This window comes from Neodiprion pinetum, chromosome 3 (genome assembly GCF_021155775.2).
Source record: "Neodiprion pinetum isolate iyNeoPine1 chromosome 3, iyNeoPine1.2, whole genome shotgun sequence".
Taxonomy (NCBI): Eukaryota; Metazoa; Arthropoda; class Insecta; order Hymenoptera; family Diprionidae; genus Neodiprion; species Neodiprion pinetum.
The window spans coordinates 42,246,126-42,261,195 of NC_060234.1; the positions used below are offsets into that span (position 1 = coordinate 42,246,126).

A 15,070-nucleotide genomic window follows, 5' to 3' on the forward strand; every position below is an offset into this window, starting at 1 on the left:
AGCTTTTCAAATCGTTCGATTCGATGGCGTCAACTACAGACCGTGATCGTAAGCGTTCAGAGCGTAGGAGGGTTCTGCTCTATCGACTCTACATAACGGGTTCACACCGACATTCGTAGCAGCCACGGTCATACATAGGTTTCTCTCTGACAATCAGATTCGATTTGAATGACCCTTATCCGACTAACTGGACCCTCAGGAACTCAGAAAACGCAGCGAAAAGAGCGTAGAACCAACAGGAGAGAAACGGCGAGCAAAAAAGCACCTGCTGAAAAATGTCGAAAACACAGGATCTCGTTTATTGGCTGTAACTTTTGATGCGTTGATCGCAGCGTATTGGAATTGCGCCCAATCCATTTCTCTCGCTAAATTACGTCGATATAGTGCGCCAAAGAATTGATTCCAGCACTTTTCAAAATCGCGAAAATTTTCGCCAAAAACACAAAGGGGTTAGCCTTACTTTTTTTTCGGGCACAAAACTTTTGGTCTCAGATTCGATTTGAATGACCCTTATCCGACTAATTGGACCCTCAGGAACTCAGAAAACGCAGCGAAAAGAGCGTAGGACCAACAGGAGAGAAACGGCGAGAAAAAAAGCACCTGCTGAAAAATGTCGAAAACACAGGATCTCGTTTATTGGCTGTAACTTTTGATGCGTTGATCGCAGCGTATTGGAATTGCGCCCAATCCATTTCTCTCGCTAAATTACGTCGATATAGTGCGCCAAAGAATTGATTCCAGCACTTTTCAAAATCGCGAAAATTTTCGCCAAAAACACAAAGGGGTTAGCCTTACTTTTTTTTCGGGCACAAAACTTTTGGTCTCAGATTCGATTTGAATGACCCTTATCCGACTAATTGGACCCTCAGGAACTCAGAAAACGCAGCGAAAAGAGCGTAGGACCAACAGGAGAGAAACGGCGAGAAAAAAAGCACCCGCTGAAAAATGTCGAAAACACAGGATCTCGTTTATTGGCTGTAACTTTTGATGCGTTGATCGCAGCGTATTGGAATTGCGCCCAATCCATTTCTCTCGCAAAATTACGTCGAGATAGTGCGCCAAAGAATTGATTCCAGCACTTTTCAAAATCGCGAAAATTTTCGTCAAAAACACAAAGGGGTTAGCCTTACTTTTTTTTTGGGCAAAAAACTTTTGGTCTCATGTGATACATACAGGTCTGGCAACGAAGCCAATTTTCTACAGAGCGGTGTGGTTCTCTTGTTGTCCGTGGTTTTTAGTGTTTGAAATAGCCATGCGCTGCTATCTAGAGATGTACGTGGGGTAGGGATGAAAATGTGCCACCGAAATTATATTTGAAATGAAGCATATAACCTAAAATCAGCGCGTGCATCATACTCACGGTCTTACATACGCGTGAAACGCAGTTGCGTTTTAAAAAAAAAGATGGTTAAACCATGTGCCGTACCGCGGTTTAAAAAATTATTGAAATTGGTTAACCAATAAAAACAACACCGTTTCTTTAGACAACATACGTTTATTTCATTTATTACCTTCGTAGATTTATTATTCGTACATATACATGAAATTTATATTTTTTTTTTCCTTAAAATGAACGAGATTGATATAGATATTTTGTTTACATTTTCTTCTAATATTTAAGTCATAGCCCCGCTTGGGGTTTAATCAAGCTTGGTGGTTTATTCGGTTAGGTCAGCGCCTGAATTAATTCAAACGCAAGCGATACAAGTATTCCATAACTTGATAAGTAAACCATAAATTTCAATAATGACGGCTGAAAATAGGAAACGGAGATGATACTATTTGCCTCTAGTCTCCATACATATATCATTCATCATAATTATATCACACTAATATTTATATTAACTACTTTCATTTATAACAATTCATTACTTGTAATAACAATAAGGAACTTCGTTCCAATAATAATATTATTATTAGGGTGGCGCTGCATTGCGCACGCGTTGATTATCCATCCCTCGATCACAACACCGACTTGGCGGCCACAAAGTGAGATAAATAACCGGCCGTGAAATGAACCACCCCCACCACCTTCGTTGCCAGACCTGTATGTAAGACCGTGCTTGCGACTGGCTAAAACAGCGTTTCAATTCTATGCCTACGAAAATTCAAGATCGAAAGAGCAAATAAAAAGTTGTTGGAATAATTATGAATATTAATGTTACGGAATACATCAAGGGCGTGTCGAATAGAATCCCATTTCGAAATGAATAATTCTTCAATTTTCATATTATAGCCGATTATTGTAGATAATCTAGTTTGGCTCCTTGAAAATTATAAAATTTATAGTATGCATCACGTATTAATCGTAAATGGATCATATATATTAATATCGTACATGGACCGCATATACACATGTACTTTTTGCTCTCTGCATCATTATTACATCTGATCTATTATTATTTATGATCTATGTATACATTCTTCTCTCGGGTAGCTATACTTTGATTAAATCACTGCTTTGCTACGAATTTTCGAAGAAACTTATTCTCATTATCAATTTCTTGCATCGCCGACAAGTCGATAAGTACACACAGGCTAAGTACTGGCTTGGGCTTGCCATTGAGAAGACTGTGTTACTCGAAAAGTGAATGCAGCCAGCATCATGTCGGAATCGTTAACTCTCTGATGTTCTGCCATAAGTTCTCAACTCTACCGTTGAAACATCTCAGGGGGCGCAAGCGCACGACGATTTTCGGCTGTCACACCAAAGCCCATTTTTTAGAGCCAACACTAGGGCAACTGTCTTTATATTCTTTAGTCAACCACTGCTTGTGAACTTGGCTCGACAGGTTGCAGTGTTTTGTATCGGCCAATGCGCGTGCGCAAATTCATCTGATTTTGATCACTTGTTCGTGTTTCACAATCCTCAGTGATTCGTGTGCAGAGTGAAATTTTTTTCGGGCCGTTTGAATTTAACGTCGCTGGGCAGAATTGAATATTAGTAAATATTCCATCAAAGTCCGAATGTATAGAAATATGACAAGGTGACTCGTGCAGCGAAGGACGTGAACTTATCAGGTCTGTGTTAACTGTATAGTGGATTGACTGTATCGAAATAACACTATGACATCAATCGAAAGTCAGGCAAGAGACGATGCAGCTATGCCGCAAGATTTGATAGATATTGGAAATGTGGTAGACTTTGATGAAAATCCAAGATGCGAATCACCAAAACGTGGTACAACTTTATCGACAAGTACGAGCAGTTTTGAGGCCTTGGATCCTCATGATCCTAACCTGAGTCGTTTGGCTAATACCATGTTTCAAAAGACAGGTGAATACCTTCAAGAAGAACTGACCGCGACTCATGCTGAGTATCGCCTACTTGAGCGTTTGAACAACGAAGCAATCGGAAAGTATGCCGAATTGAAAACAATAGCTTCAAACGTTTCCCACGTCATGGTAGCACTCAACTCAAAATACAAGAAACTACAGCCAGTGCTTGATAATATTAATGAGATTGAGGACAGCGTTACAAAATTAGAGCAAGCAGCTTATAAGCTTGCAGCTTATTCCAAGCGATTAGAAGCAAAATACAAGGAAATTGAAAAGGACGGCAAGATTAAATGAGGGTGCTCAATCTTACATTGTTCAGATGTTCAATGACAATCTGACGTAATCCAAATCTGTTAAAATTAGATTAAAGAAAAGATTCATTCTTACTTCTCCTGTAGGATTTTGGAACCTGTATATTTCTATTGATATGTTCGTTATACGTAGGTACTGTTAGTTCAAAGCAATTGATGAATATGGCGCAATGCCATTTGTAATATCTATCTATGGAAACACATTTTCACACACATATTAACATTCATAGTCAGTTAAACACGATCAGTCAACGTGTCCAGCTTGATTCCAAAAAGTTTTCTACAGCTTTGTATGATAAAGAGAGTACTATTTCTTGTTCCAAATGTTTGACATACAAAGATGATCTTTGGAATTACGTATTTCTAGCAATTTAAAAGAATTCGAGGAAATAATATTAATAACATAGGTTCTGGTGGTCCATAGTATACTCAGCTCTATTTGGGAACGCTTTTTTGATACCATAATCTAGTATCATGTGTTTCAAATTTCATGTGCAATATCATACGGAACAGAATGTTTTAAAAACAATTTGCAAATACAATGTTTTTGTTGTTCGTAATTTTAGCTATACATTCAAGTATTGTAAGACTATCAGTAACAATATTCAGTGAACGAGACCTTTCACTGGCACTGTGGGAGTTCTCCTAGAACAGTCAACATACGGCATGAAGTGACTTTTAAGTTCTCTAGAATGGTCTCATTAACTAAATATTGCAAAATTTATTCTCATTACAAATGCATTTCATGAAATATTTTATCTTTAGCATATATAATTGCATTAGGTATAATTTGAATAAACGAGAACTTTATCTGTTATATAGAAAAATCACATTTATTCATCGGACATAATAAATTCTTCTCAAGATGTAGGTGGGACAGTTAAGATGAAGCTTATGGCTATATATAAAATAACTTGTAAGTAATTTGACATTTAATATGATGGGATTCGACACACACTGCTATACAGAAAATTGATGGCAATTTGTTATTAAATTTGATTCAAATGTATTATTGTACACCATCACTTACTGTAAATTACTTGTGTATTTGAATTGATTGAATAACATGCTCATACGTGATATCACATTGTACTGTGCATAAATAAAAGTTTCGTTGGGACCGGGCAGTTGCAAACGAAGCTTGATGGTATCAAAGTCAATTGTTTGTCTAAATTTTCTTTCAACAAGGGTCATCATCTGTTCACCCTATTGTTTGTATAGAATTTCGAAAAAGTTGATACACGTGTGGACAATTCCTAATTTAATCACATTATTATACCCCTATACACTTCTATGTGTAGTAGCACAGATATGTCACTTCAACTTTATTATGAGCGGATTGGGTATTATTCAGCTTGACAAACTTGCAAGAATACATAAATAGCAATGCAATGGATATTTGAGCACTTAGATACCTTTTGCCACAGGCGTATTCTAAGGAATTATCCAACTTAGACCGAGGAATTGGCTTATTTGAATATACTTATTGGATTGATTCTTAAAGGAAAAAATGAGCATTTCAAGATCATTTTTATTTTCATTTTCATTTTATTTTGGACTCTGAAAATTTTTCTATCATCAATATATCCATGCTCACACTTATTCATATAAATTTTTTCTAATTCTCTCATTGGCATGGTCTAATAGCGCTTCATAAAAAATTTAATAAAATTGGGTTGTTCAATTAATTTTCCTCGTATTAGGAGCAAATATAGGTATTTACATAGATCGATGAACACTAAGCAATAAATGATAAAATCTGAACTGTTAAGTAAATTATGTAAACAGATTCAACTTTTGTCTGTACTGCAAAGATATGAATTGGCAGACTTGAAAAATTATTCAGTATTCGGCAGGGTAAGAGTAATAGATTGAATAATTTAATTCTTAGTGAAAGCATTTTATTGAATTAGATCATGGTGTATTAGTGAGCTAATAGATATTCAGCTATGAATCGGCAGCAGTCTTAATGGTTATAAAAGTTTTTATTATTTTTAACGAATTTATAATCTTTACATACAAGCATTTGTTCTTAAATCTGTAAATGAATTTGATACTGTGAACAAAGCATTAAAATAAATTTGTAAATTGTGTTGGCTATGTTCCAACAGACATAGTTTTGTATGAAATATTAATATTGGCTCACATGTATACATACAGAGGATCAGATATCAACGAAATAAATAAATTTTAGCATTTCAACCAGCTCTGCATGATTCAAATTCAGACGTGATAACTTGATGTAAAACCTTACGCCTAGACATAATGACAATTCATCCAGCACCTCAGACTGACAGGGTTTATGTGAAGTCAAAGTCTTAGACTAATCTCTTCCAGGTTTACTTCGATGTGCTGCACTCTTCTCCGTGTCACCATATTCCGTTATTAAGTATTAATCTGATAAATTTCGTTAAGTATCTAGAGTTCAAATCTACATCGATGAGCCCTGAGTAATCCGATCACGACCCTGGATGTTTCTCTGACATATTGAGTTTCAGTTGGTAGTATTATTTAGCAATCAAGGAAATTGCCAGCCATAAGGAGTTCTAAAGCAATCTCAGGTGCTATTGGAAATTCTGGTATTTCTGTACTGCTGTTCGTATAACGTACCTTGTATGTAAAGTACATGCAGACTTTTTGAAGAACGTGAGACCTAAAAGGAATAATTAACTATCTTGATGTTGAAAGTCATTTTAGGCTTTGTGGTACTGCAGATATTATTTCTGGGCTTTAAATATACTATAACTCACGGAATCTCACGGAAGTTGACCTCGTTCGCCTCATTTTCAGCAAATTGGCCAGGACCACTCAGCATTGCCTTGATGGTTCCACTGGTTAGAGCATGTTCCCGCTTCACTATGAATTCATGGCCATCGCTGCTGATTAGTTTCACATACATGGCATCGGGTCCTTCACACCCGCCATAAACTGGCCCCAATTCCTGCAAGCAAACATACATATACTGAATACTGGCAGTCTAAATTTTTCTAATAAGTGTTTAAATGATAAATCAATTACTTGGTTATCAAGCCTGCATGGCTATATAATTATGTGCCTGTATCGCAGTTTCATGAGAACAACAATTTATGCTGTCAAAGGTTACATTGCGTGGATTAGAATCAATTATTGCCAGTGGTAAATGTACAGAAAAAAAATTTGGCGATGTTCCTGAATGCGCAACTTAGCAAAAAACATGTTCCCTGAGAGGACGTCTCAATATGTTGAAACTTCAACGATGCTTCTGAACTTACTAATTTTTAAGCCAATAGCCAAGTATCAAAGCCATGGTATTTGTATATACCTATCGGATTCAACAATTTCTACTAATAGGTACGATAATAGGTACCACATTTGGATCGTCATGAGACTTTTCTTCTTCCTCGTCTGCATTTTCGTGCTCTTCTTCAACACATTCATTCAGCTTGATATGAACAAATATTTGGGGTTAGTAAGTGGAGGTGTTTATTTAGTTTTGCCTGGACCAAGGTCGAGTTTGCACTAAGCACGTGATTAATCCTTCGGGCAGTTTCACTTCAAAAGTTTTCGTGATGAAAAAATTTTTTAATGGGAATAGGGAAAAAAGTGGAATGTTTTATCAGCATAACTTACCTTGTCAGCGGACATGTTCATTTCTCCTGACATTTCTCACGAAGCTGGTGGTTCACAGATAGACTACGGAAAAGACAATACATAGTTTTATTAGTCATCAGTTTTCGATAAATCTGAGGTTAGGAACTTGTATAGTCTTCAGCAGCAAACAAAAGTTAAACTATTTTCTCTGTTACGAGCCTTGTGGACATAACTAAGGAGACTAGACTTGAAATTTTCCCTGATAATTTGTTACCCGAATAATATACCAGCTTACAATATTTTGTACACCTTACGCGCTAATGAAAATGAACGAACGAAACGTCAGTACAGTCAATCACCCCACAGTCACAGGGACGGCCGTGTGCTATTGTACTGAAATGACTGAAATTCAGCTGGTTTCATTCGTTTCACGCTTTTGATTTCTTCAAGAGCGCAATACAGACCAATCAGGTTCTAACTATCGATTTCTCCACCAACCGCTGATGGCAGCACTGTAAGATCGCATCAAAACAGGCCAATTGCGTTGGATTTATTAAGGAAAATTTTGGCTGATTGTAAAAATCACCGAAAACAATTTATTTGGACGGTATATCTACGTAGTTTTCCGAGAGAAAACGATTGCACATAGTACAAAGTCGTTGCGAACAGCGGATCAAAAGTATCAGTCGAGAAACGGCGAAACTCGTAATTTATTCTCGTCGCACGCCCAAATTAAACGATCTAAAAAAAATGTATTCTACTTCTGAATGTGTACATATTTTGATTTTGAATTGGAAAACCGTTAAGTGGATGCCCTGGTCGATTTCGACGTTGTCGCATGTATCTCCAAATATCGAAGTCCACGTATCTAAAACGCGAAAAGGGGCTCAACAGCCACACACTATACACAATTCTGAACGACACCTCTCCAAAACATTCTCTTTTGACGCAAAAACATTGATATGGTATGAATTCGAAGAATTTACCATTGCGATTTCGTAGAATCCAGACTCTGTTCAGGGGCCTACTTGCCCCACTCCAGATACGGTACTGGCGGGAAGAACACCGCGTTTACCGTACACATGTTATCATACATACGAGCATGTCAGGATACGCGCTATGGCAGATGTCAAAGAGAAGTAGGTTAAAGAACCGGTAAATCAGTGAAGTAAATTATTAAATTTAATTCACTGCCTACTTTGTTTGCATATTAACATAAACAGGTACAGAAGAACAGCGGATGACGTACAGAAGGTGATAACGCTGTCAAAACTCGACGAAACGGAACTGACCGAAATTACCCAAGTCCTGCAGTTTTCACCGGAAAGTGATCAAACTTCGCACATTAAATTACTTGAATTAGATTCTCATTTGTTACAAGCTGTTAAAGAAGGTGACAGGTGCGTAACTATACGTTGTATCAAAGTTATTTTAAATTCGACTCACTAGACAGAAGAAAATAAAGTACATTCTGTGCGAATGGTAGCGCAGTGTGTCCAATTTGCCAAAAAGACCGTTAGTCGTGTCATAAATCAATTATCTTCTAAGTAGTGTTAAATTTCAGCTTAACTTTTCGAGGCTCTGAAGAAGAATCGGTCGTGCTTTGTTCTAGAAACAGAACATATGACTTACAGGAAGCTGAAACCTCGAATTCTTTGCTGCTTGTCCCAGATTGTAAATTTTCAAAAGAGACAGGTTCAAGTGCAGGCACTTGTAGAATCTTGCAAGAAACAACAGTCAAGGGTGTTTTTTATACGTACTTTGAGGTATATTACCAGTTGCTACTTATCACTATATGTTTTTCACACTTCTTCCCCTTTGGTCAGTCTGTTTGAGACACTAATGATATATGTATATGCAGGTTTCCCAGTGCAGACCACGATTGAATAAGCTCCACAAGGTGTTAGCATCCTCGGCATTCAATGGGAAAGAGTGTGAGAGCCTTGTGGACCAAACAACACTGTACAATTGGGAAAAGCTTGTTCAAGAGATACAAGCCAGTGAGGATGAACTCAGAGAGGCACTGTCCAGTTACTTGATTGTCAACATTAATGGTTAGGTTATTATTAACTTGTATGTAACTTTTTGGGTCAATATAATACAATACTGTTAATACTGTTGTACAAAAATAGACAGCCCTAATTGGAAAACAATTTTTTAAATTTCATGCTGAAAAAGGTAGTTTGGAACAAAAAATCGCTTATATCGCTACCTCTAACTACTGCTTTAATGAGTAATTGGTTTATTGTAATTTATTATTCAAGGTTACTTACGATCTTTGACGTTTGAGTACGAGACACATGCATTGTCACTGATGCTTGATTTAATAGATGAAAACTCTTGGGAAATGGACGAAATAGACAAGGAGATGTCATTCTCTTTGTTGGAGGAACTTATCCCAGATTCTGTATTCCAAGTTTTATTTCATGCCTATGCCGAGCCTAGTGGAAAAACCAAAGAAAATGGGGAATCGTTATTCAGGTTCGTAGTCCATATGTAAAAGTAATACATGCAGATAATATTGTTTTGTTACCTAGAATCTCCCTTTGGGTTGGAATTGACTATTCCTGGAATGTTCTAAAATTTCACCATATTCACTGAATTTTTTTCTTTCTCTTCATAAATCAGTTATTGTGTGATGTTCTAGGTACAACGAAGAGAAGGTCTGCAAATTCCTTGCCAAAGTACTCTTAGCAGCATCACCTGTCAACAAATATGATGAGTTTATGGAAGCTTGGAAAATAGGAACTCCGGACTGTACGTTTTGTAACATTACAGTAGAGGATCATTTTAAGTATTTTATTAGTAAAGTAATAGAATTCTTTTCTTCACAGTAGGGAATGATTGTACTGCATCACGAGTAAAGCTTCATTATATTTTGTTAATATTATAATAACGAATGTCTTGTTTTGTGAAACATACCTCGGTTCATCATTGCTTGGTGAAACAGATATATTTACTATTGATTCGAAAAATATTTTAGGTATGGAACCCAAAGACTCGTGGCTGGGTGGTATAGCATTGATTGTTTTCAATACTCGGAAAAATGTTAAAGAAATCATCTCTTATCCAGCAGCAGACTTGCCTGATGGGATCAATCAAAGATTTGAGGAGCTCTTCAAAACAAAGGAAAAGTGGACAATTGAAGAAATCACCCCTTATATTTTGTGAGTAACTGCGAATAGCATGTAAATAATAAAATGCTTCTGTATTATAGGATGTAAAATTAGAATTTTACCTTTTCATTTTTAATCTTTGAAATTTTATATTTTCACGAAAGTATTTAGAATCATCATAACATAAACACTCAAAACTTGATGTTGATGGGATAATATTTCAGCTTAATTTTAAGTATAGTATTCAATAATAAATAAGCATATTTTCTTATTTCAGCGATCTAACAACAACTAAAACCAACGTTAATGGCTTGTTGACCAAATATGCTAGATCTTCAATGTCGAATGGTATCAAGTACTACAGTTCAAAGCACTGTAAGTGATTTATTACTGGGATTGGCAATAGGCCTCTTGGTCAAGTTGGATGGTTCAAAAATCCAGCAAAATTTGCCCAGGGATGAAGAAAAATGCACACACAGCGGCATAACTAGAAAAAAGTGAAAAAAAACTTTGATCAAATCATATGCATAATTTATTTTGCATGTATTTCATAATACATAATAAACATTTACACAAATTTACAAATATTTTTTTAAATGAGATTACAGTTTATGCAATTCCAATACTTCATTCAATTGCTGGTTACATGAATATGTATTTTAGCAATTTTTCTGCTTCCCCGTTTATCTTTGTATAGTTTTGCTAAAATTGGATAGAGAAAGCATGTAGTCTTATTATTAGCTTTAACAACCTACGCTGATTAGTTATTGTTCATCCAGATATCTGGCATTCGTTACAACTAATCACTTTGGTTTCATTTACTTTTATTTTACGTCTTCTGTAGTCCAAGTGCTGTATGCTCAGGGTGTTGGACTTTGCCTCTACTGACTGTGTGTTGCCTATTTGCGATCGTCGCAGGGTCTGACACTTGTTCGCTTATGGTCGAAACCACAAAATAATATAGATAAACACCATAATTCGTTCAGGGATGAAGTCTGAACTTTTGCGTGTAAAAAACACTTGGATGTTTATTGTAACAGAGCACTAGTACATTTCAAGTTATTACGCTCCCACTATAAGTTCGGGAGTTGATGGTATAAATATCAGAAATGTATATTTGCTAAGTAGTTATGGTGTTTTACGTAAATCAACGTTGTACAAACGTCCGTTGTGGAGGTGTGACATATTGCATTGCTATAAAACCAGCCAGGTATCGTCGTCAAGACCAGATCAATGTCTATTGAAATTTCAGTATATCCTTAGCCACTTCTACAGTAGGAGAATGCAATTAATATGATAAGAAACTAAATTATACTGTTAAGCATCTTATTCAACGTAAAATTAAATAAATTTACATTTTTACGAATTATAAAGTCACTTTGCAATATTTTATTATATTATGAAGAAGTAAAATGTCTTTTTATAAATGAAAAATGAAGAATACATAGATTAGGGTATTTCAGAAAAAAATAATTTTCCAACGTGGCAACTCCTAAAAAGTTTGTTTTGATTAAAAGAAAGATTCTGTCAAAAGAAGATCATGCTCATTTGATTGTGCACCTTTTTTTTTAAATATTTTTTCGAATCCTTGAAGATAACGTGTATCACTTTTACTAACGTGTTGCACTTCAACTGGGAATCTTATCCTTTTAAATTAAGAGTTCATATTAAATTATAACTTTTTTATGAGATTGATTTAATGATGTCATCAGACACATTTCACAAACATCAACTAGAGACTTATTATAATAAGTGTGGGTCTTCTTTCTAACATAAATTGATGTTATGATTGATGTAAGCAATAGAAAAAAAATTTCATTGATACTTCATAAATTTAAAAAAATGTATAAAAGTGAAAAATCAACTAAGCGCGATCTTCGATATAACGTAGAACGCTCATCTTTTAACGGAATTGTTCTTTCAACCTAAACAAATTTGTTAGGAGTTACCATGGTGGAAAATTGCAGGTTATTTGTTTCTGAATCAACTCAATAAAGATATACTATTACATTATTTTCATTAATACTGCATTGAGTTGCCATGCCTCTCGACGGACTTGAATTATTCTTTTTATATATACAATGTAGCAATTAATCACCTGACTTCTCGAATATCGATGCAGTATTGACAAATAATAAGTAAAACTAGTTCTTATAAGTTATCAGACATGATACTCTTACAATATTTTTAAATTACGTACAATTCACTATATCAATTTCGATAGTAACATTTGTTTAAACCTTTCGATTTTTACAAAAAACGTGTTATAATTATCATTTATTCTTTTTTTAATCATAATAATCATAAATACTACAATAATTGCAATCTTTAGCGTTTACTTACAGACACATACATAGGTGATCCTAAAAGATCGCAACTTTCTATGCCAGTGGGTTCCTTGTAAAAGTATAATAATGAAATTTCTAATGCATTATTACATACCTATGCATGTGAAGGGATCAGCTCATTTCTGTTATAAAATTGGGTAATGGAAATAGCTTGTATTATAAAATTTTCAATCCCTCGAAATATGTTTATTAGTCATTTTTGCTACATATTTAGAAAGAATCCACTGGTAAAGGGAAGTATGTTAATTCTGGATCACCATACGTCTCAATATTATCCATTGCTTAGCATTGAATCTTGTATGAATACATCTTCAAGTCAGAAAATATAATTGACTAAATGCAAGAATACACGTACTTCGATTACTGCTCAATACGTAACTTTTCGCACTTATCTTTTTCAAATCAAGTAAAGCAAACTCACTCTTAGTACAAAATCCATTGCACGAAGCGGAGTATTCAATGACTCGAAAATTTAATTGCCCCTAATAGCTTAGCGTATTACGATATTTTGATATTAGACGCTTATAGTAGCGCAATATCTAGCTTTTGCATGAGAAGCATAAAAATAAGCGTATGGGATTTATTGGCCAATACCGCCAATACCTACACGGAATGATATTTAAAAATGTGACGACTCTGGTAGTTACGATTAATTTCCACTCCCGAAAGTGATATAATAGTGGTGTTACATAGGCCGCTTGAATTCCGTATTCATGGACTGTAGACCAAGATACTTATCCTTGTTTTCGACTGCGAATCAAAAATAATCCTTCTAGTATTCGTATTAATGCATTGATCACTACCAAATTTACTTTGTGACATTTTTTTTCCGTATTATAAAATACTGGTCTACTAATCGTGGTCATAAAGGCATGACAATGAATAATATTCAATCAGTAATAATCCCAATATTTCGCAATAAATATATTTCAGTTGGCACTTGAATTTTTATTTAGCAATTGTTTTTCGTTTGTTTACCGCTATTGGTCAGTTACATACTCGTGATTTGGACATTCATTTTTCTGCTAATGTTACCAAAAATATGGATGTAAGCGAATAACTCAAGTTAACGTTAGCCAAACAATTTCCTACGAAAATGTTTTGAAGGATCATATCAACGCAAAAATTTGATTTCTTAAAATTTTCATTGCGGTCGTATCATTTTTCTGCTAATGGAAAATCAAATTCTTTATCCTCGTCATGTTTCTACTCCAAACGTGTGACAATTTTCCAATAGTGTGAGAAATTTTTGTGACAGGGGGAGAAAATACGATTAGAAGTTTCGTAGAAATATTTGTCTTAGGAGCTGTCAACGCACCGAATATTCATTTGGATTCCATATGTATTACAACAAGTACATGCTAGTCAGATATCTGTAGGATCTTACCGCGAATGGACTTCTTTGATTAAATTGTACACATAATTGTGCAGTCGGGATTCAATTCTACCTTACAAAACTTTATTAGTCACGCATAGATATTTTTGTTTTGTTAGTTTGATAGATAAATTTGTTTTAAAAACAATCTTGTAAAATTATAATGTCTATAAAACTGAGTCATGTATCATAACTGATGATGGGGGCTTTTTTTACAAACATGTATGTTTTCACTTTTATTTACGTGCGACTGTTAAATACCTCGAGCTATTCTTCATCTGGCAACAATTAACAGTAAACTTTTGATCCTGAGTATATTACACACAACCATGAAGGTGTGGGTAATCATTGAAATGTAATTTTCCTTCTACGTGTTCAATCAAGTCGCGTTAGTTTTACTATTTTCACTAATTGTACGTACAGGTATTTGCGCAACTCTGTCAGATATATCTGAACTACCATTTCTACTTCCTTTGATATCGCAAACAAGCTCGCACACATAGTGAGTTTAGCTACATTTCTCTTTTCTAAATTACAAAAATGTCTCAGCTTACGGAAATATGTGCAATGAAAAATGATCTAGTTATTCTCTGCACGTGATGTTATTACAGTAAATGTTCACGATGATCCTAAAATTTTTGAGTTGCCAATTTAATATAGGTAGCTATAGATTCATATTTGCTAAAAAATCTTTCTAAAACTACACTAATAAATACAATCCTGTCTATAAGTACGCACAGACAAAAAGGTTTTGTATTGAAAAGTATAAAAGAGCTAAGAAGCAGGAACACTGATCATATGTGAGAATGCTACTCGAAGGACATAAACTTAGTAGTTACTGCCTAGCGATTATCTGCATACAAGCTAAGTCTGTCACACTCTTTCCTGCAACAAATTCAAATATATCAATTAGTTCTTTTGTATACAATACTGGTATATTCAACAGAAATATACAAATATCGATGTTTTAAGTATCTTTTCTACATAGTTTTAATTCTTTTAGTCGCCAGCTTAGAACAGCTTCTTTTAGGTAGGTTCAATTTTTGAATTTTTAAACGGACAATGAAATAT

At 35.0% G+C, this 15,070-nt stretch overlaps 4 protein-coding genes across 17 annotated transcripts in view; 2 read left to right on the forward strand and 2 right to left on the reverse strand.

Annotated features, from left to right (window-relative positions):
* Positions 1 to 2,908: 2,908 nt before the first annotated feature.
* On the reverse strand, positions 2,909 to 9,073 carry EloC (elongin C). Of its 7 annotated transcripts, none has more exons than XM_046618679.2 (4): positions 8,921 to 9,073; positions 7,200 to 7,262; positions 6,341 to 6,531; positions 2,909 to 6,243 (listed from the first exon to the last, which is right to left on the reverse strand). In XM_046618679.2, the coding sequence occupies exons 2-4, from the start codon at positions 7,230 to 7,232 to the stop codon at positions 6,102 to 6,104; spliced, it is 366 nt and encodes a 121-aa protein (XP_046474635.1). In that variant the 5' UTR covers positions 7,233 to 7,262; positions 8,921 to 9,073; the 3' UTR covers positions 2,909 to 6,101. The 7 variants fall into 7 exon arrangements, with proteins under 7 accessions (XP_046474635.1, XP_046474634.1, XP_068990859.1 ...); XM_046618678.2 differs by lacking the exon at positions 8,921 to 9,073 and adding an exon at positions 8,147 to 8,241; XM_069134758.1 differs by lacking the exon at positions 8,921 to 9,073 and adding an exon at positions 7,936 to 7,954.
* On the forward strand, positions 3,067 to 5,413 carry Blos2 (biogenesis of lysosome-related organelles complex 1 subunit 2). The gene has a single exon (XM_046618672.2). The coding sequence runs from the start codon at positions 3,067 to 3,069 to the stop codon at positions 3,571 to 3,573; it is 507 nt and encodes a 168-aa protein (XP_046474628.1). The 3' UTR covers positions 3,574 to 5,413.
* On the forward strand, positions 7,825 to 13,374 carry LOC124215356 (sister chromatid cohesion protein DCC1). Its single transcript, XM_046618671.2, has 8 exons — positions 7,825 to 8,299; positions 8,384 to 8,560; positions 8,725 to 8,926; positions 9,022 to 9,214; positions 9,425 to 9,641; positions 9,808 to 9,917; positions 10,144 to 10,327; positions 10,554 to 13,374. Exons 1-8 carry the CDS (start codon positions 8,280 to 8,282, stop codon positions 10,657 to 10,659), a joined length of 1,209 nt encoding a protein of 402 aa, XP_046474627.1. The 5' UTR covers positions 7,825 to 8,279; the 3' UTR covers positions 10,660 to 13,374.
* Fak (protein tyrosine kinase 2 Fak) overlaps positions 10,786 to 15,070 on the reverse strand; it is a 37,990-nt gene continuing 33,705 nt past the window's right edge. For all 8 annotated transcript variants that reach the window (XR_006882334.1, XM_046618666.2, XM_046618664.2 and 5 more), the window contains one exon: positions 10,786 to 14,884. The gene's annotated coding sequence lies outside the window, so the exon portion shown is untranslated. The remainder of the gene's footprint in view (positions 14,885 to 15,070) is intronic.

Bases quoted from the DNA above. Each gene is read 5' to 3' on its own strand.
- LOC124215356 (XM_046618671.2), top strand. From the start codon at position 8,280: ATGGCAGATGTCAAAGAGAA. The intron at 8,927-9,021 runs GTATATTACCAG...ATGTATATGCAG, and splicing joins TTTTTTATACGTACTTTGAG to GTTTCCCAGTGCAGACCACG. The intron at 9,918-10,143 runs GTACGTTTTGTA...AAAATATTTTAG, and splicing joins GAAAATAGGAACTCCGGACT to GTATGGAACCCAAAGACTCG.
- Blos2 (XM_046618672.2), top strand. From the start codon at position 3,067: ATGACATCAATCGAAAGTCAGGCAAGAGACGATGCAGCTATGCCGCAA.
- EloC (XM_046618679.2), bottom strand. From the start codon at position 7,232: ATGTCAGGAGAAATGAACATGTCCGCTGACAAG. The intron at 6,532-7,199 runs GTAAGTTATGCT...GTTTGCTTGCAG, and splicing joins TGAACATGTCCGCTGACAAG to GAATTGGGGCCAGTTTATGG. The intron at 6,244-6,340 runs GTGAGTTATAGT...TATTCCTTTTAG, and splicing joins GTCAACTTCCGTGAGATTCC to GTCTCACGTTCTTCAAAAAG.